The sequence below is a fragment of the Glycine max genome, chromosome 13, assembly GCF_000004515.6.
Source record: "Glycine max cultivar Williams 82 chromosome 13, Glycine_max_v4.0, whole genome shotgun sequence".
NCBI lineage: Eukaryota > Viridiplantae > Streptophyta > Magnoliopsida > Fabales > Fabaceae > Glycine > Glycine max.
This window is the reverse complement of record NC_038249.2, coordinates 42,691,288-42,713,455: the sequence shown is the minus strand read 5'-3', so window position 1 is coordinate 42,713,455 and position 22,168 is coordinate 42,691,288. Positions and strand designations below refer to the sequence as shown.

Genomic DNA, 22,168 nt, shown 5'->3' with positions numbered 1-22,168 from the left:
GCTCACTCATCCTGTCCATTGCTTCCAGCTGTGCCGTATCTTTCAATCCTAACTTTCTCTTTTGTAACCTTATCGACTCCAAAAGCCCATTTTATTTTCCTTTTTCGGCCATCTATCTCCAACCAAGCTTTTTTTCTTCTCTACGTTGCTAATTAGTAGTTGAAGAGATAATCACATTAAATCACCACAAAACCCCTAATAATAATAAGAGAAAAAAAATAAGATGGGTAGGGCAGCACAACTGGCCCTTTATCTTTATTATTACATTTACATCTTAAGTTTTCATTTTCCCTTTAAGATTAATAAAACTTCCATAAAGCAAATAATAATAATAATAAAGAGTTTTTGAAGTTAAGCAAACGTGCAATATCTGTTGTATGTTTGTGTTTGGATTCACAGTGACAAAATTGATTTTACAAACTTGATTATGGTTAATATTAATTATAAGGTAATGTGATTTTTGTTTAGATAATAAATATAAGAAAATTATTTTTTTAAGAGAATGTTGTTTGGATACTTTGAATCAAAATTGATTTTGAGTATCTAATTACTAAAATGGGTTTTAGTTATTTGTAAATGTCTTGTGTATTCTTATTTATTATTATATGAATATATTGATTATTAATTTAAAATAAATAGGTAGGCTTATAAAAAAATTATAATAAAATTAATAATTAAAATATTATCTTGTGAAATAAAATGCATCTCCTAAAGATTATTATTGATATTGATATATAGATTATTTTTTTTAAAAAAAAAAACTAGTTTTTTAACAATTACAATAAAATTAATAATGTTGGATTATGAAAACTACTTCCCATAAATTAGATTATGAAAATTAATTTGGCATATATTAAAACATACGAAAACTAATTTCTATAAAAGTATTTTTACTACAATTTTTTTGTTAAAAAGTGAGATAGTATGAGCTAAAACAGTAGCTTAGGTAGACATTTATTGTTACGAGCTTCTCTCCCAAAACTTTTTGAGTTTAGGTTCTAAAATCTGAAACTTTTCGCAAGGCCTCTGAAGTCTTCCAGAGTTCCTACTTTTTCTATTACATGTGTGAGTGCATTTCTGTTCTACTCCTCTTTTCCATGAGAATGAATAGGTAGAAAAGACATAAAATTAGAAATAAAAAAAAAAAAATATTTTGTCATATCCATAAGCTACTCAAAGCAACGTTAAAGGAGACAGACGTATATTAAGCAAAATAACGTAAAATGTATAGTAACGTGAAACCAAACATACACGTAATTTGCATTCACATCATAATTGGAGTTATCATTTATTAAACTACAGAGTAGTCGAATCCAAATTGGTGATAGATAGCATCCAAACAAATCCTCACAATAATGGAGAGCCACCGTTCATAAATGGTTTGAGATAATGAGCCCCAAAAATGGATACGACAACCACTAAATTGGCTTTATCGAACACATCTAGAGGTAAACGGTAAACCTCGCTCACACTTTCACTTTGGAATTTGGATCACCAACGAAACCATTTTATGTCGGTCTAGGGCCCCCATGTTGCTATGCAATTCTCCTTGTGAAACCAAACCCGTACAGTTATTGCAATACCGATAGATTTAGATTTTTTTGACCCCTAAAATGGGGTCCTCAAAGCTTACGGATTAAACTCACAACACAAACTTTAACAATTGTACAGACATGACATGCTTTGTTCATGCGGCATCAAAAAGTCAACTTTTTTAAGCAATTATTCTCCCCCGCCTCCACAACCGTTGAAGAAGTTGCACTTGCACACCGGCACCCTACAGCTACATAAATTTATATATATTTATCTTTATTTTGGATACACGAAGGGCCAAACAATTAAATGTATTTTTCTAAGTACAGAAATAGAGAAAAGGCAATCTAGATTTCTAGCTAGGCGATCATCAAATTATTACTAATCTGTACAGACTACAGAGACTAAGTGTATGGGAAAAGTCCTAAACACACGTTTTCCCAATAGCAAGAATTGGTTGCTTCTGGAGCATTGAACTCAACAAGCTTTTCAATTTCAACGGGGTATAGAAACACAAACTAAGTCGACCAATCTCCCTTTTTGCCGTTATTGTTGCTTCTCGTGTGAACACGTACACTTTGCATGACAATCTGAAAGCGTCTACAATATATAGACATGTTGGAAGAAAATAAGCGAATGATGGGTAAAATTATTTCCACAGTAATAAATGACACATTTACAATGTTGATAGCTAAGATAACTTGGCTTTTTAAAATACCTGAACTTGCTTTTGAAGGTCTTTGATGTAATCCACAGCCAAGTCCAACATATCAGCTGTGTTAGTTTGCTGAAAAGGGAAACAATCAACACAAACTGTGGCGTATGAGCAATGCAAGGTTTAAGCCAATAATCTTACCTTGTCCATGTTTGGGACAAGATCTTGAAGTTTCCTCATACGCTCACTAATTTTAGTTCTTCTAACCTGAAGGCAATTTCCACAAGAATATTAAATAAAAACAAAAACAGCTCAACTGTGGATACCCACTGTCACACTGATGCTTTCCAAAATAAGAGAAGTGTTGTGGGGAAATCCGGCTGTCTATTTTAGGAGAAATTATTGTATGGTCCTGTTACCACATCTTGTCCAATCTCTACCTAACATGTAATCATTTTTTTTTTCAATTTACAAAAAATAGTTAATAATGCACATGAAGATTGACCAAGACTATATGATCCCCAGATCATACAATAATTTTTGCTACTGGAAAAACAAAGAGGGGAAAGTTTTGGTTAGAATAAAATGGTACCCTCTCTGCAATGCTTCTTGGGTGAGTGGCACAGCCCCGTTTGGCACGGATTTTGCACGGAACAGAATCTGAAAACTGCAGAAACTTCTCAATGGCAGCTATTTCAGCTGAAGTATTTGGCAAACTCAACTGATGGGCCAAAGGAGCATGAGTCTGTCCTGTTTCATTCTGATGAACAACAAAAATTCATGTCAATGGTACTCCACTCACAAATCATACATCAGATCAATTATAGACTCTCTTTAGATAAATTTCTCAATAAGCACTTATAGAATAAGATGATAACATGAATTAAGTTTCTCTCAGTTCAAATTAACATACATATAAATTAAAATTAGCTTTTAGAAAACATAAATGAGAAAGTTTCTACAAATTTAACTTATGAGAGAAACTTAATTCATTTTATTTCTTATTTTCTTCTCTTACAAAGAAACTTATCCAAATCAAGACACTCTAGTATCGTTCTACCTGAGTCTCAGCCGCATTTAAGCCAGAAAATGGTTTTGAATCGTTTTCTCTAAATCTTTTGAGACCACCAACGTTGTCAGACATGATTGCAGCATCATCCCAATGACCAACTTGGAAACCGGTGATAAAATCGTTACCATCAGCAAAAGCTTCATTGTCTGGACTACTTTCTCGATTCCCTTTGTCCCCAATTTCAGCAATGGACGACATTCTCCCCGACGAAGAATAGTTCGGTTGATTCTTCAACCTTCTCGAACTAGAAAATTTTGCATCTTCGATACTGTTATTAACAGCCCCCAAAGTCCCCATGCCTCTCACACCAGCATACACTGCCAATTAAGCTTTCATAACATCATTATGGCAACCCATACATAAACCCATTCACGCCCTAAACAAACATGAAGCCTAATAGTAACCCCCAAAATAATTAGTCTTTTTTTTTTTTTATCTCTAAGTTGACAACATAATTGTACTACCCTACAGCTCAAATTAAAAAAGTAAATAAACATAGGATATAGGATATAGGACATACCATTTTCAATGTTAATTTGGGAAAATAGTCCTGCGGGTGAGCTGCTATGCCTGATAAGGTTAGAGTTATTTCCACTATGCCTGAGTCCCATTGAAAACGATCCTTGTTCCATACCTGAGGACAGGTTCGGGTTCGGGTTCGGCAAGGGAGGTTTGGAGGAGGAGCTTTGGTAGAAATTACGAGAAGCAGAGTTGTTATAACTATTCATGTTATTATTACTCTGCTGTAGCGCCGCCACCACCACGTGTTCCTCGTTGACGCTCTGGTTATGTTGGTTAACAACCTCTTCCTTAACCGCCGCAGAAGAAGAAGAAGAATCAGTTGAGAGCTTGTGATGATGGAGCGAATCTTCTTCTTCACTGTTTAAGCTGTTCATGAAGCGTGAGAACACTCGCTCCGTTTCGGGACTCGAGGGACGGTTGAAGACGTGCTCGTAGAACTCGCGGTCAATGATGTTCGAGAAATAAGAACTCGGCGCCGATCGGTACCGAGTTAAACCCGAGGAATTCACCTGCGGCTGTTGCTCGAGATCTGACTCCATTGTTTTTCACTGTTGGCACGTGCGGGGAAGCACGGAGAGAAGGAACCAAGCCTTCAATTTTGCTCAGATCTATAGAGGACTATAGGCCTATATCTGTCTGTGTGTTTAAGAGAGAGAAATCCAAGGATTTTTATTTTTATTTTTAAAAAATACTTTATTTAATGGTTGTGACATATCCTCTTTATACTAAAAAAAATGTTTACAAATTATCTATCAATATTTTTTTATTATTAATAAAAATTGAATTCATATTTTTATAAGATATGAGTATTTTTTTAACAACTGAACTACTGTTTTTTATTGACAAATGAAGAATTGTTTTTTAAATAATAATAATAATAGTTTTTTCTCTTTCCATGAAAAGCGAGGCACATCCATAAATTCTGGGTCCTCCTCAGGTTTGGGATGTTTCAGGCGGCATTTTTACCGTAATGCCCTTTGGTTTGGGAAGCAACTCGAGTGTGAGAATGGTGGCAGAGAGACAGGAGGGGACTTGTTCCCAAGGGAGAAAGGGCGAAAATAAATCCAAATTTTACAAGGATAGGTTTTGATTAAATGGGAAGGGTACGAGGTGAAATGACTTTATTGCCTGCACTGCTGCTAAATGTCACAATGCATGCATCAAAATTGGATCGATGCAACTATGTATAGCTCAGCTTCAGTTAGGTTTTAATGGATCACACTGTTCATTTTTTATTTTTCTGTAAAAAATTTAAATGCATGAGTGCCATCATGTTTACCCGGTTCTTGAATTCAAAGCAAGTACAAGTTTGTGTAATAATTTCGTGATTGTATTGTACTAATAATTAATTCCTGGTGAAATTCATCACATGCTTGCATTCATTGGGGAAGATTTCCCCGCGATTTTTTAGGTGATAAATTGAATAACTACAACGAAGCACTCAAATATGTTCAACACTTATTGTTGCCTAGTTAATTAACCGAATAAAACTAGCCAAAATGTGACTCATATCTAACATGAAAGCCATAGAACATCAAGAACTTCTACGTATGATGAAAAATTAATAAAGGTTATGCGGCGATTTTTTTCCTTGTCCACGAAGTTAGAAGATGATAAAAAAAAAAAATCATACTTAGAAACAACACTAACGTCCAAGTAAGTAAAATTCTTTTTTCCCAATAGCCTGTAGCCACTTAGAACATTTGTTTCAGGGATTAGATTACTGTTTTTGGAAATAATATTTTTGGTAATGTTATTACTGAAAATATTATTCTCATCAAACATGTTTGGTAAATATCTATCATTTTTTGAAATATTTTTAAAACAAATTAATTTAAAAGGAACAATATTAAATAAATAAGTGAGGTAAGATAAGAGAAACATGGGAAGTTATTTTTAATTTTCATGGAATTACAAGATTCCTACCTTTTACATATATAGGAATAAAAAGATGAAAAAAATATGTGTAATATAAATTCCTGATAATGAGTTGTGCTTTCGAAAAATAATAAAGAATAAGTTATGTATATGAATAATTTTTCAAAACTAATAAGATACATAAGAATGTTACATTACCATGTTAACATTTTTCAATATATATTGTTAATTCTTAATTAAAACAAACACACTCTTATATGTTGTTATTTAATGTTCCTCTTCTACACTTTTTTTTCTCAACAATTAATGTTGCTATGCTTTCTTTAATTTTGTTGGTGTCATATTATCGATTTAGAGAGAATATGTAATAAGGCTAATAAAGTGTATTTATATATAGATCCATAGGAAAATTAACAAATGTTAGATGGAAAGGTCAAAATATATATTTATAAACTATGAGAATTTAAATCCAGTAAAAAAAACTATGGGTTTGTAAAAAAATGAGAATTTACATAATCTTTAAGTTGAACGATAAAAAAAATACCATCAGTTGAGTTGAATAGAGTAAATGTGAGAAAAAAAAAATACTAAAGTTACAAGCAATAACTAATGACAAAATAAATAATTATCATATGCTTAAAAAATTTCATACATATAAAAATATTTGACGATTAAAATAGGTGTTTATGACGGTTACTAGTTAATATAATTTTTGTAGGTTGACCAAGGTGACGAATGTTGTGTGGTGAGGACGGTTAGTCGCATATTGCACTCCGAAACACTGAGCTAAAGTGGAGAAGGAGTCAATGGATCATGGGGGTAGGGGCTTGTACCATGTTAACATCGACCCTTTGAGGGAAGTGGAAAATACCTTGCACATCACAACATCGTCATTGGAGTACAGGTTGACCTGGGTGGTAAATGTGCCTAAGTGTTCGTTTGGATCCGAGGTGCCATCATATCTTTCAATGTTCAGGGAATTCCATGTTATGGGTAGAGGGGTATCCATTATGTCATCCACAAAAGGGTGTCAATGAATGACATCATTATGAATGTGCAACGATTTGGGTCTAAAGTGGATTTGGGGTTCCTCACAATGATTGTAATAGGAGAGTTGAGTATGACTTTCTTAGGTGTGTGTTTCAACATGGGTGGGTGGTGCAGATGGGGAGTGAGGTGGAGTTAGTGGTGGTGGGGGTGGTGGAGGTGGGTGCTGGATTATAATGTAGACTTTGAGATTTGTGTTTTCCTTCCTTAATCGTCACATGTCCACCTCATATTGTTGCCTCGAGGCCTCCAAATCGGCCTTCATTTTTTCCATAATTGTTTCATCTGTTTTCTAATTTCCCATATTGTTGATGTCTCGACTCATGTGGAGTGCATAAACGAACTAGGATTGCCTCTCCTTGTTGCTACCATCTTGTGGCCGAAGGAAAATTTTTCCTTGACCCCACGATAGGTGCCAAAGGTTCCTGTTGGCAAGCTCCTAACAGGTTGCCTAGTTCTCCTCGTCCTTAGCAGAATCTTCGATCTTCTATGTTGAAGTGGGGGGGGACGTACATGCAAAAGGGACCATGAGGAGCAAGTTAATAATGCTCCTAGGTATTTTATGTATCTATCGATGAAATGAGTAAAACGTACCTGAAGGTATTTCCTCTGGCTCTGTATATACACGTCCGACATTGAGGAGGTTGTGTCATACTCAAAGTCACGTTGGTCAACTGTCCCTCTATGTGTCGTGCCGAGTTTAAAGGAGACGGTCGAAGTCCATCACGTGTCGAGTATGCGCCGAATTTTTAAGCTGCACAGTGCAATATTTAATGGTTTCAATCAATCTCAAAGTTAATTAAATAAAAAAGACAATACTTTTTTGAGCCCGGAAATTTTCAAAAAATGTTTCAATGTGTTGTTATCTTAAATTAAATTTCTATAAATGTATGGCCAACTTCTTTTATGAATTAAAAATAATTTTTAATTTATTTTTGTAAAATAGTCTTAAAAATAAAATAAAATTTATTTGGTGGTTTTAATTTAAGCTCTTCTAAAATAAAAGTTTAATTTTTTTACAGCTCACGTTTATTAGTTTATGATAGAGGAAGACTAAAGTCTAGAGTCTGTTTTTAAAATTTGTTTATGTTAGTATTTTTAAGCTACTTATCTCATCTTTTATTTTATAAGAAAAAATAAGCTCCTTAACTTTTTTTTAAAATCCAAATGTATTAAGCCTAACTTATTCGTTTAATGAGAAAAAAAAAATAGTTAAGCAAAAAAATATTCCTATAGTCAGCCGCAACGTGCGCACTGGAATTCTCCCAATTCCCACGAAGATGCGATTTGGACATGATGGGTGCGAAATTTGCGGCCAACCAAACGAAGATTATAAAAGTTCATAGCCAATTACAGTCTAAGATTGTGATTTACACCATTTAACTATTAGATTATCATATCTTATGTTTCTGTCTGTTCACACCTCACACTGTGCTTTTGCCAAATGACGAAATCTCTTTGATTGATAACGAGACTAATATAACTAAAGCACCTTTTTGTCTGAATGTGAGATAATATATAACTTACAGTATTTAACAAATGTACGATTGTCTATTGCTAAAATTCAATTACGATCTTGTCACTAGTGTTCACATTAAGTGAAATTAGAAATGAAAAACCTACACGTGTTTGTCGATAAAAACTTAAAAAATCAATGTCATTTCGATTAAATTTATTTTTTAAAGAACACTGCTAAATTAAAAATATAATCTAAAAGGGAAATGTAGAATAACATATCGAGCTGTTTTGCACGAAGAATAAAAAATATTACATTTTTATTATTAATTTCTTAGTTTGTTAACATCAATACTTAGAATTGATTACGGCATATAAAAGTGTAAGTTTTTATAGAAACATAAATTTTATTCCATCAAAATATAAAGTATAATAAGTTCTTTAATATATTCTTTAAAAAAATATTACTTTTGGATGTTTAAAATTTATCCTGATAGTTGATATAATTTTTCCCCGTTTATATTATTTTTAGTTTAATTTTGTTTAAAATCATAAAAAGTTTATCAATTTCCAAATTCATTAGACATTTAACATATAAAGTAATTTAACCAATTTATATATGCTTTTTTAATTTTATACATTAGGTACATGGGTGTTAACTTAAAAATAACATAATTTTATTATCTATTTTTTTATTATAATTAAATTATTTAGCTACAATGATTCTGGATTTCAATTTTTGATAATTATAAAAATTGAGAGTATGGAAATACAGTTCTATTTCTATAGAGACAAATCCCAAATAACTCATTTTCTTCTTTTGATTTTCCTCTGTAATTCACGTGCAAAAGTTCTTGGTCTCTCTCTTAATATTGTCTTTTTTTAATGAAAAACTTTAATATTACATATTGTCTCGGGCAATTTAAATTTAAAATGAAGAATCCAAAACGGGAAAGTCTTGTTCGTCAGCAAGGTGAGATCTCCTAATTATTCTTACACGGTTGGATTGTTTAGCTTTAATTTGTTTTCGATAGAATAGTGATGTATACCTTTTAACTTTAATTTGTGATTTAGCTCTCTTAACAGTAAACCCCTTAACAACATTGTCAAGATTTACATTTATGAAGCCATACCTAACATATTCCTTAATTCAACGCTTTTTGGACGGGTGAAAATTGATTAGATTGGGTTAGAATTGTTTATTTTTTAAGGGATTATGTTAAAATTGATAAGATTTGAGTTTAGTCACTTCTTTAAATATAAGGTTTAACTATGACTTAGTCACTATTTTTTTAAGAGAACTTGATCACTTGATATATGCATTTTTAAAGTTTTATTTATTTATTCATACCAAACCACAGCTTAAATGTTTTTATGATGTACAAATAAAAAAATGTGTTTATTATGTAAGAAAAACAAATTAAATATATCTGTAAGACTAATATTCTTTAATATATATATATATATATATATATATATATATATAATGATTTAATTTGAGACATTTATTAATATAAATTATTTGAATATACCTTTTTTAATCATCAAGATATACTGATATTTACTAATATATATTAGCATCTTGCTTAATTGATACTTAGAGTATTGAGAATGGCTCAATGTCTAACACTTTTATAGTTTTATTTACAAAAATATAAAAAATGAAAATTAACTAAATAACCTTGATATCACTATAAAAACATTTACGAGTCTCCCAATTATTATTAATCAAAACAAAATAAAATCTACTAAATTATTATATTGACATTATTTTATTTTTGTATTCAATATTCATCAATATTTTTTCTATTATAAGGAAAAATATTTTTTTTAAGAATAGTACTAGTCATTTATAAAGAAAAACATATTTTCTTTAAAGAAATACTAACAATTATAAAATGTGAACTTTTCATTATTAATATCTATTATTAAATAACATGTATGCATAAAATAAAATAAAATAGTATGAGACACGTGTAAGTATAAAATTATTTGAATATATATTAATATTTATAATCATTTTTTTCATATTTTCTAATTATCTATATGTATATATTTACTGATGTATATTTATATGAAATTTGTTAAAAAATAAGAAATACATTAAAAAATAATAATAAAGTAAAAAATAAAAAAATTATTTTTGATTTCTATTTTTTTATAAGCATAATCAAAGTCTTTTTACTTTTATATTAATTCTTAAACTTTAAAAATATACTATTATCTCAATGAGAGATGATAATTCACATATTTTTTAAAATTTGAATACCAAATTCATGGAGAGAAAAATAAAAAAATCTTGATCAAGTTTGATTGACAATATAAAAATTAAAAACAATTTTTCTATTGTAAAAATCATAGATTATATACTTAATACACGTAAAAAAATGAATTGTTAGACTAATTTATTTTATTAACACATAATTATTTTAGAACACATTAAAGAAAATACAAGACATCAAACCAAATTAAAAATGATCCATGTAACAAAACAAATTAACTAAAAACGACTCAAAACATAACTTGAGTTGATCCACCAAACAATTTTTAAAAAAAAACTCAAATCTTAGAAGGCGACTCTCATTGCTCATTTTACATGTGTAGAGTGCCGCTGCGGCTTAAACAGACCGTTATTAATTAATTTGGGATAAATAAGTTGTTATTATTATTAACAACAAAACACATCTTCGGCCCAATTTTCTGTTTAATTTATCCTCTACCTGCACGTAGAGTACTCTATAATCATCGATAGATAAACCCTAATTTGTTTTCCGAAGCCAAATTGAGAAGAAAAGACAATAGGTTACTCATATAACTGGTTAGGGCTTGGATCCGCGCGCATGGAAGCAGGTTTCTCCCATCGAAGGCAAAGCAGAAAGAACGGAAAGGGTTCAAGTCGGAGTGAGTTTACCTCCGCTCGTTTCAATTGCGCTTAATCTCTGCATTTTTTCTAGCTTCATTTTGCTTTTATTCTTCTCATCCGTACACCGCTTCAATTTCTATAAATGATTAATGATTTAATTGAAGTTCTGCTTAAGCTATGATTTTCTTTTGGGTTCCTATCTGCTGCTGGCTTGTGTGAAAAATAAAAAATGCTCTAAACTAGGTAAGGTGCATGTTCAGACTTCAGATAGATAAATTTTATTGAGTTAACTTGTTCGAATTTAGAGAATGAATGTGTCCAGTGTCATCCCGCTTATTAAATTAATGAACAGTATGTTTGAAACGTAGAGTGGATGGAAAGCTAGATAGCTGTTTCTATTTAATTTTTAATACCATAAAGTCAGATTCTGCTAAAGTATACTGGTAAAAGAGAATTATGCATAAATATAGAGTTAATTAGCTTTGTGGAAATGCTCAGTTTTTTAATACTGCCTGTTTTGACTGTTTTTGAGTCCTTCATTTCTTTACAAAAGATTGTATAATTATATCTATAATATCATTTTTTTAACTCCTGGCTGGCACAATTTCTCAATGAAGCATTGCCCTTCCATTCAGGTACCACCTTTGCTGGATCATTGAGACAAACCTTTGCGTCTTTCATACGTGTGATTCTTTTAGACATGTGAAGCAATTGTTTTCTGGAGCTGAAATCTGAATGTTACTGCAATAATTATGGATTCTTCTGCTGTCGTGGGTAGCACAATTTCAGAGCCTCATAGTGATATGGAATTTGAATCTCATGAAGCGGCATATGCATTTTACAAAGAATATGCTAAGTCTGCAGGGTTTGGCACTGCTAAGTTGAGCAGTCGGAGGTCTAGGGCATCAAAAGAATTTATTGATGCCAAATTTTCATGTATAAGATATGGTAATAAGCAGCAATCTGATGATGCAATTAATCCACGCCCGTCTCCAAAAATTGGTTGTAAAGCAAGCATGCATGTGAAGAGAAGGCAAGATGGTAAATGGTATGTCTATAGCTTTGTGAAGGAGCATAATCATGAGCTTTTACCAGCTCAAGCTCATTTTTTTCGGAGTCACAGGAGTTCTGATCCACTAAGTAATGATGTTCGAATGCGAAGGCGCAAGAACTCAAATGCAGTTTCTAAATTATTTACTGCATATCAGAATGTTGATTGCTTAGAGAACTTTGTGAAACATCAACACGATAAAGGACGAAGTTTGGTTCTAGAAGCAGGACATGCTCACTTGCTTCTTGAACTCTTCATGCACATGCAGGAAGAGAATCCAAAATTCTTCTATGCAGTTGATTTGAATGAAGAACATCGACTAAGAAATGTGTTCTGGGTTGATGCTAAAGGCTTGGAAGATTTTACTTATTTTTCTGATGTTGTTTCTTTTGACACAACATATTTTACGAGCAAATATAAAATACCATTGGTAATGTTCATTGGAGTAAACCATCATATTCAACCAACATTGCTTGGCTGTGCATTGATTGCTGATGAGACAATATATACTTTTGCCTGGTTACTGCAAACATGGCTCATAGCAATGGGAGAACGAGCTCCACAAGTGCTTCTCACTGACCAAAACGAGGCTATTAAAGCAGCTGTTGCTGCTTTTCTTCCAGGAACACGTCATTGTTTTTGTTTGTGGCATATTTTGGAAATGATACCAAAACAACTGGAATTTTTTGGTGCGTGGCATGATAGCTTTTTGGAAAAATTTAACAACTGTATATACAAATCATGGACAGAGGAGCAATTTGATAAGAAATGGTGGGAGTTGGTTGACGACTTTAACCTTAGAGATGTTGATTGGGTTCAATCCTTATATGATGACCGTACATGTTGGGCACCAACTTTTATGAAAGATATTTCCTTTGCTGGCTTGTCTACTAGTTCACGCTCTGAAAGTTTAAATTCATTGTTTGACAACTATATCCAAATTGATACTTCATTGAGAGCATTTATAGAACAGTATAGAATGATTCTTGAAGATAGGCATGAAGAGGAAGCCAAAGCAAATTTTGATGCTTGGCATGAAACACCTGACCTGAAGTCTCCTTCCCCTTTTGAAAAGCAAATGTTGTCAGTTTACACACATGAAATTTTTAGAAAGTTCCAGGTTGAGGTTTTGGGTGCAGCTGCTTGCCATCTTAAGAAAGAAAATGATGGTGTGACTAGTGCTTATACTGTGAAAGACTTTGAAAATAATCAAAACTATATGGTAGAATGGAACACATCAACCTCAGATATATGTTGTTCATGTCATTTGTTTGAATATAAAGGTTATCTCTGTAGACATGCTATTGTTGTTCTACAAATGTCTGGTGTTTTCAGCATTCCACCAAAGTATATATTGCAAAGATGGACAAATGCTGCTATGAGCAGGCATCCTATTGGTGAAAAATTGGAAGAGGTTCAATCAAAGGTGCGACGATTCAATGATTTGTGTAGACGGGCAATAATATTAGGCGAAGAAGGTTCTTTGTCACAAGAAAGTTACTATATGGCTTTAGGTGCCATAAGTGAGGCACTAAAGCAATGTGCAAATTTGAACAACTCTGTTGAGAATGGTATGAGACCTGATGCCTCAAGTACCCATGTTGTTTGTAATGTTGAAGAAGAATATCATTCTATTATTACATCTAAAAATAAGGTCCCTGATCCAAAACCGAATACTGGAAAGAAAGCTGTGAGGTCTGGTATGGCTGGTAGGAGTCTAGGAAGTGTTGAAAACAGTGAAGGAAATAAAGGAAAGGTCAGTTATTTTGATGATTAATGAATTTCCTGCTACTATTAATTTTTTTTAAATAATGTTTTTTAGTTTGCTCTCTTTGTGCTATAGGTATCTCAGGTCGAAGTAGGTAGTGGCAAAGATGGTTTTCAACAAATGGTATGCTATTCCCTAATGCTTATTGATTGCCATCAAACATCTCTAGTTATATTTTGTTTTAATTTTGATGAATAAATTCTGCTAATTCATCAGATTCCATGAAAGACCTGTCTTCTGGGACTGAACTGTTGACTACATTTATTTTGGTATATGCATTAACAGGATATGGTATCCATAAGCAATGAAAAAATTAAAGTAAATTAAAGAAAATGAAAACTAAAAAAACAAGGATGCTAGGAATGCAGTAGGGAAGCCAATCCCTTTGCATATTGAATAAGACAACAACAACCCCTTGAAACTCTCATTAGCCGGGTACCGGAGAGAAGCTAAGAAAAAAAAACCCAAAAGCGAATATAGGGGCAAGGGATGGATGTGTGCAGTTCTGTGGCATCTATAGTGTTCAGGTTTTTTAGCTAGATTTATACGTCACTCACTGGGGAGAGAATAATGTGAAGCCAGTTAGTTTGTCTTGACCTGTGGGATAAACAATGACAAATGCATGTTAAGATTCGGGTTCAGAAGGGGAAAGAAAAGAAGAGCAGGCTATGAGTTTTAGATTTTTGATCCATTGGATAATAAATTATGCGGATTATAATTTTTGCATGTCTTGTGTAGAAGGATCTGATTGGTGTATGTAATCATACATCTGCAGATTCATTAAACATTATGTTAATGCCAACAAATATTCAATATCTGTATTCTTGATGAGACCATTTTATAAATTGTCATTCAAGTATTAGTGAAAGCATGGGTATGGCATGGTTTTACAATTTTAATCTGTATTTACATGTTACAGGAGCTGACTGATCCAAGATCACACAATGTCATGCCAATGCAGTTTCACAGCGTGGTACCTGCTCTGTTCCATAATGTTTCGTCACCATTTCATACTGCACCTTCAACTCATTTGCACGAGAATCGTTAGCTTGATAAAAAAATGTTTTTAAAAGGATCTGGTGGCCATGTATAAAGCTGTACTTAAGAAATGGCACTTTTGGAAGGCACTATACCTTTCACTTAATGGTATTTGTGTTGCAGAGCCCAGGAGGCAATTAAATTTGAGTGTTGGTACTAACTTGAGTATCATTGTATTCTAAAGGTAAGTTCACCATAAATGGTCAATGTTGGTAAAAGTCCAATATTATTGTTAAAAGTTAAAAATTAAAATAAAACAAAGGATAAATGATTAATTTCGTCCATAAAAGTACAAGACAATTGATTGTTAACATATTTTTATTTTTGGGAATTAAATTGACAATAAATAATTAAGTTTAAGGACTAAAATGATAACAGAAACTTTCAAGGACCTTTTTGTCATTTTATTTCATTTAGGGACTAAATTGATAACACTTCATACTTTTAGGAATAATTTGTCATTTACCCTAAAAATGAACTTCCTCCATTATTACTGAATTATTTTTTATAAAAGAAATATTTATCAATTTAATCTTTAAAATTACAAATATTTATCTATTTATTTCTTAAAATTATAAAAAGATTATTTTAGTTATTGAAATTAGTAATATTGACCATTTTAGTCATCTTTTTTATATTTTCAAAGATTAAAACAAACTGTTAAGTTTAATAATTTGAGGAACTCAAGTGATATCCTTGTAAAATTAGGAACTACATAGATCAATACTCGTAATCGAAGTGTCCACATGAACCATATATATATGTGTGTATGTATATATACCCTGTCCTCGTACATTTTAAAGAACAAGGGATGTTCGCAACGTTAAATTAAGTTCATTGAACTTAAAGAACTTGATAGATTTTAACTAAATTTGATTCTCAGGTAGGATATTGGTCGCCGCAGAACTACTTGAAGCTGAATTCTACATATTTCCTCAATCATCTTTGAATAGATTTTACTTTTCATGTTATCTTTGACTCTTTGTAAGTTTGTAGAGTTCACACTTATTGTAAATTGTAATATAAAAGAGGAAAAAATTTAATGGACACTCTAAACTCTAAAGTAACATGTAGAAAGAGAGTAAAAAATATAGATATGATATGATAAAATTTTTATGTGGTAGGAAGAGATAGGAAAAATAAAAGGCATTAATAAGGTGTTTAAAATAATGAGATATTTATGTATCATTAATCATGTACAAGTTGATGTGTTATAAATAATTGCATCCTTTTCTTTTTTACCCGCATCTTTCCCGGTTCCTTGACTTTGCCCCAGTTTTTGAACAAGTTATGTAATCTTTCCCGTGATGTGGCTGTTATTTTTTATATAAAAAAATAGCTTGATTTCTGAATAACGCGTCTCATTTAAAAAAAATGTTTGGTTTCTAAATAGTATGTTCTCCCGTCCTCTTGCGGTCTCGTCTCACTTTACATTATCTATTAATTTGATATTGCACTTACAGGATATCGTTGAAAATTTAAGATAGAACGTAGAATTATTATTAAACTCATAAATTAAAAAATCGTAAACGAAGTGTGTTTGTTTTAGGTTTTCAGCATAGTTTGAAGCTTCCTCACCACTTTTGGTTACCAAATAAACTAAATCATTTACTTTGAAAGACTTGAGAAGATTTTCTCTCATTGAAGCAAATGTCAGCATACAAAACCTTCTAACTTTCATGTAAGGAACTAAATTTCATCCACGTGTATTTTTTATCTCATGCATGTAGCGATACCTTCCAAGCAAACTGTTTATTTTATTATTAATGTAAATGTAAACTAAATTGTCATGCACTAAATATTGCGTGACTGAAGGTTAGTTCATGTAATTTGTTCGCAGGAAATGAGGATCAAACGCGTAATGGTCCTCGTTGAATGGCACGTTAATGACGTGTAAATTACATTGTTGATGTTTTAGGAAGAGATAGTGGACCTTTTTTATATTATCAGTAGAGATAGGTTGGGCTTGAACAATATAATTAAAAGAGGCTTTGTGCTCCTGGTGGAGTTGAATTAACCCATACATAGCTTGTACAATACAATATATTTGTTTGCTTCTATAAAGGTGTAATCAACGGTTGCAGAAAGGATGATGGTAGCAAACTCAAGATGGTTTTAGTTACATTCAAGGAAGAGGATAAGGCGAGTTTTTGCGAGGGTTGGTATGGATTTGGTGTCTGTTTAGAAGATCTTTTTTCAACTTATTTCAATAAACTTTTTGGGATAGCATCTTAATTAAGTTATTTAACCAAACAAACTCTTCAAATTCTTACAAACTTTGCAGTTCTGGGTTTCAACAGGCAACTTGGCGACAACATTTTATTGACATGGTTAGTGATTGGGACGTACTGAACGAAAGAGGGGGTCGGCTCCAAATTATATATACATGAATTTAATCAAAATACATTTACAGTGTTTTCATACATTTAATCAAAATACTTTTTATAGTGTTTTCATATATTTAATGTACTAATATAGTGTGACAAGATAAATAATCTTATTTCTTGAGCATGTAGTCAAATATCTTCTTCATATGCATGGAAAAATATTTTTTTGGTAGAACTTAACTCCTTACACATATTTTGATAATTCAAGAGATTTGTCATTGATCTCTGACCAAGAAATCCTTTGGACTCATAAACAATAATCCTAAATTGTCATAAACAATAAAATTATTGATTTTTATAATAATTATTTCAAAAATTATATTTAAATTAGTTAATTGTATAAAAAAATTATATCAAAATCAAACTCTATAATTAGAAGAATGTAAATTGTAAGCACAAGTTACAAATGTTAATTTTTGTCTCAATGGGATCAACTGATCATATGTTAATCACTACAAATGTACAATTCATTTTTTATTGCTTGAAACTATTTAAGAATTAAACATACTCAATTAGGTGTTATGTAGAGATTAGTGGATAGTCTAAAAAGATAGGAAGAAGAGAAAGATAAATGTGACAAATGATATGATAAAGGAAGAAGGAGAGCAAGAAAAAGAAAAATGAGATGAAAAAGAGAATACATGTATGTATATGTTAAATATTTTCCAATGCTAATTTCTCCCAAAGGGAAAAATGGCATTTTTCTTTTCAAGCCAAGACAAACTGTTTGAGTCCCTGGAGTGGAATCCTATGACCAACCATCAGCTGTGTGTGAAGATCATTTTGCACATGGAGAGACATGCTTATTGACAATCATCTTACCTTAAGAAATGGGAGGATCATGGGTTATAACTGGTTTAGTCAAACTAAATTCAAACTGGAGAGGCTCGTGTATCTTCTGCAATCTATTTATTTATATGAAAATAAGGAAGGGAAAAAGTTTGCGTGCCACCCAACTGTCAGGTTTTGTGTGAAATCTTAGTAGAAACAAACAAAATAAAGAAAAGTTGTTTATTTAGCATTTCTTTATTTTATGCAATTGTTCCTGATTCCCATAACTTGGCATATATAAAATCTTGCGGATAAGGTTCCTGGACATTACTTTCCTTCACTGGCTTGGTCGGATTCTTCCTCTTGAATGCAAAGCGAGAGAGCTGATAAAATAATTGAAAACGCGCACATGTACAGCAATATTTTAAACGAGTTTTGTTGCATTCATTTTTGGCTTTCTTGGATTGACAGATAAAATTATACAATTTCCCTTCTCCAAATCTGATATACATGAAAAACATACAAACATATATATAGATAACAGAGCTGCACATATTGATATTACAATTATTATTACTAATATATCGATGGAGAAAAAAAATAAAATAAGAAATATACGATGGGATTGTCCTTATCGACCAGCGCTGGTGACCCATATGCATATGCGCAATATCTTCATGCAAGTGGGTCATTTTTCAGTGTGTGACCACAAAAAGGCAACTGGATTAATTAACTATCATCCCCCGTTTAATTAGTTCACGTACACAGACTCTGATTTTGATACCGACCACAATAATTATGTTACGGCTAATTAGGTTAAATCAAGGGCTTTAATTATGGAATTAAGCTTCCTTATTCCCTCTAGTCCAAAATAAGATACGGAGACAAAGATTTAGGTACCTGTGGGGTCACTTTGCATTGTACTAATAGTAATACTCGTCGATATACATGGAACATGACAGTGTCCTAACTTCATTTGCCTAGGAAGAACCCTCCCAAATTCATGAACCTACTTTCCTCTTACAAGTATTAATATTGTAATACAAATATATAGTACGCTTTAATATAAAATTTGTGATTGAAATGATTTTAGACATATATTTTAGTTATCAATTCTAAGAATTTCCAAACCAAACCAGTTAACGTTGAAGAATTCCTTCCTAACCTACATGTGACAGCTCTTAAACTTAAGCAAGAACTTTCCATTTATACATGTCGATCCTAATTAAAAGACTTTACTTAAATGAACATGCCATATATAGTTGGAATGAAAAAAAAGACATGTACCACAAAAAAAACCCAAAGTCATAAAGTTAAATAAAAAAGGATGCGAGAACGCGATGATTGCTGCATATATATCCGATTCTGAAAAAAAGAAACAGTAATTACTTTGACAATAAATGAGAAATGAGTTAGAACTTCCAAGGTCCCAATACAATTATCAATGGGTGTATACTATATAGCATATAGAATAGAAGCTTGCGAGCGAGTCTCATAATTTAGTTTGGATCTGGTCCTTTCTCCACCATGTGCATGCTTCAACTCTAATCTCTATCTGTCACACCATTTCCCTTCTACCCACAAACTTATCCCTCTCCCCCCATGTTCAGTTGTTCCTCCTATTTTCTTCAATTTAAAAACAAAAGAAAAAAAATTGACCAGATCACAGTCCTATAACTAGTCTCCAAGATCACTTCACCAGTTAGGAACTCTGTAAGGGGCAAACTCGTCACTCGCCCACAAAACTTGAATCAACAACAGTACTATAAATACCAGCATTGTCAGAATCCCAAACTCCAATGCAAGTAGCCACACACCCCTCCCACCGATTCATTAACTTCACACACAGACACGGTGTTTCCACCACACCATAGCATATAGTACTAGTAGATTAAACGCCAAAGAAATAAATTACTCACTTTCACGTAAACCATAACGTGCTTCCACCGCAACCAACCACAATGGGTGCCGTTAGGTCCATAACGGTGTTGCTACTAGTGTTATTTATGGCCATGAGCTCCGGCGTGCGCTCGTGTCCGCCGTCGGACAGGGCGGCGCTGCTGGCATTCAAGGCGGCGCTCCACGAACCCTACCTGGGAATCTTCAACTCGTGGACCGGCGCCGACTGCTGCCACAAGTGGTACGGCGTGAGCTGCGACCAGGAGACCCGCCGCGTCGCCGACATCAACCTCCGCGGCGAGTCGGAGGAGCCGATCTTCGAGCGCGCCCACCGCACCGGCTACATGACCGGCTACATCTCGCCGGCGATCTGCAAGCTCGCGCGCCTCTCCAGCATCACCATCGCCGACTGGAAGGGAATCTCCGGCGAGATCCCGCGCTGCATCACGACCCTCCCGTTCCTCCGCATCGTCGACCTCATCGGAAACCGCCTCTCCGGCTCCATTCCCGCCGGCATCGGCAGACTCCATCGGCTCACGGTGCTCAACGTCGCCGACAATCTCATCTCCGGAACAATCCCAACCTCGCTGGCGAACCTCAGCAGTCTCATGCACTTGGATCTCCGAAACAACCTCTTCTCCGGGCCCATTCCAAGAAACTTCGGTTCTCTCAGCATGCTGAGCCGGGCCTTGCTCAGCGGAAACAGGCTAAGTGGGGCCATCCCGAGCTCGGTTTCTCAGATTTACCGTCTGGCGGATCTGGATCTGTCTCGTAACCAGATTTCTGGGCCCATTCCGGAGTCGCTGGGTAAAATGGCGGTTTTATCGACACTAAACTTGGATATGAATAAACTCTCTGGGCCCATTCCGGTGAGTCTGTTTAGTTCCGGAATCAGTGACTTAAACCTGAGCCGGAACGCCTTGGAGGGAAACATACCGGACGCGTTCGGCGTGAGGTCTTATTTCACTGCTCTGGATTTGTCGTATAATAACCTAAAAGGGGCCATACCTAAGTCCATATCCTCTGCTTCCTATATTGGGCACTTGGATTTGAGTCATAACCATCTCTGTGGCAAGATTCCCCTTGGCTCTCCTTTTGATCATCTCGAAGCCTCCTCCTTTGTCTACAACGATTGTCTCTGCGGGAAGCCCCTCAAACCTTGCTACTAGCTCACCATTACATGCAAACTCAAATATCTTGGAAAAATATATGTATATTTGCAGTTAGACCAGTGTGTACCATCCTTAGTTAACTCATCGGTCCGTTTCATGTATCAATTTGTTGTTTGTTATCGCGATCGTGATATAGTAAATGTAGTACTATATGATTGGGCCTACGCTACGCTAAATAAATTACTACAACTGTTCTTATAAGGTCCTCGCACGTCGTTTTTATCTGCATGAATTTGTACCAGGTACTCACTATCTATCTATCAACCAATTCAACTACATAAGGATCCAAAATTTTACGTCATTCTTTTCTTCGTTTTCATTGCAATCATTTCTCGTGGAGTGGACAACCCAATTCCAATCAATGATCAATCGCTGGCTAGACCAGTCAACTTTATTATGTGATACGTGAAAGTGAGCATTTAGCGTTATAATTGGATTCAAAGATAATATGGAAGTGAGTACGAATGAAAGGTGTTATGACCTCAAGTCTGCGCCCATTTTTAGGGTCTCAATATTTAAGGTTTGTTCGATTAAATATATTTCAGTAAATTAAAAAATATATATTTATAAATAACATGTGACTTCATATTGAATCAAAAGAAATATGTGTTTCAGTATTTGGATAATAGAATGGGATGAAATAATAATAATAATAATAATAATAATAATAACTGTATCGTTAAATTACTAATATACCCCTATAATTAATGTAATGTTTAGTGTTATAGTCTCAACAAATAATTGCCATTTTTAGTATTATATATATGAAAATGTGTAATGTACAATAATTATTTTTGATAATAATAACTCTATCGTTTATATTTTTTTTTATAAATGATAGATAAAAGAGAAATTATTTTTCTGTGAAGGACAATAATTACACCTAACAAATACTACTGTCGAGTGTCGATGATGATAAAGTTTAACAATGAAATATCGCCTTTTATTATTGTAAGCTCATATATATCTCAATATCTAATATAAATGAAAAGTTATGTCACCGACATGGGCTCAAATACTAGTCGCTTTCAGGTTGATTACTTACTTTATACTTGCA

The 22,168-nt window shown here is 33.2% G+C and overlaps 3 protein-coding genes across 4 annotated transcripts; 2 read left to right on the top strand and 1 right to left on the bottom strand.

The window, feature by feature from the left end:
• Positions 1 to 1,784: 1,784 nt before the first annotated feature.
• LOC100805812 (transcription factor bHLH122) lies at positions 1,785 to 4,532 on the bottom strand. Its single transcript, XM_003543501.5, has 6 exons — positions 3,781 to 4,532; positions 3,249 to 3,577; positions 2,781 to 2,948; positions 2,390 to 2,455; positions 2,252 to 2,320; positions 1,785 to 2,133 (listed from the first exon to the last, which is right to left on the bottom strand). Exons 1-6 carry the CDS (start codon positions 4,319 to 4,321, stop codon positions 2,080 to 2,082), a joined length of 1,227 nt encoding a protein of 408 aa, XP_003543549.1. The 5' UTR covers positions 4,322 to 4,532; the 3' UTR covers positions 1,785 to 2,079.
• A 6,201-nt stretch (positions 4,533 to 10,733) lies between these two features.
• Positions 10,734 to 15,100, top strand: LOC100805273 (protein FAR1-RELATED SEQUENCE 4). Of its 2 annotated transcripts, XM_006594983.4 has the most exons (4): positions 10,734 to 11,063; positions 11,661 to 13,832; positions 13,920 to 13,967; positions 14,764 to 15,100. In XM_006594983.4, exons 2-4 carry the CDS (start codon positions 11,778 to 11,780, stop codon positions 14,890 to 14,892), a joined length of 2,232 nt encoding a protein of 743 aa, XP_006595046.1. In that variant the 5' UTR covers positions 10,734 to 11,063; positions 11,661 to 11,777; the 3' UTR covers positions 14,893 to 15,100. The 2 variants fall into 2 exon arrangements, with proteins under 2 accessions (XP_006595046.1, XP_006595047.1); XM_006594984.4 differs by lacking the exon at positions 14,764 to 15,100 and having other exon boundaries at positions 10,798 to 11,063; positions 13,899 to 13,968.
• Positions 15,101 to 19,867: 4,767 nt separating this feature from the next.
• LOC100804739 (DNA-damage-repair/toleration protein DRT100-like) lies at positions 19,868 to 21,366 on the top strand. The gene has a single exon (NM_001253996.2). It carries the CDS (start codon positions 20,002 to 20,004, stop codon positions 21,106 to 21,108), a length of 1,107 nt encoding a protein of 368 aa, NP_001240925.1. The 5' UTR covers positions 19,868 to 20,001; the 3' UTR covers positions 21,109 to 21,366.
• The last annotated feature ends 802 nt before the right edge of the window (positions 21,367 to 22,168 follow it).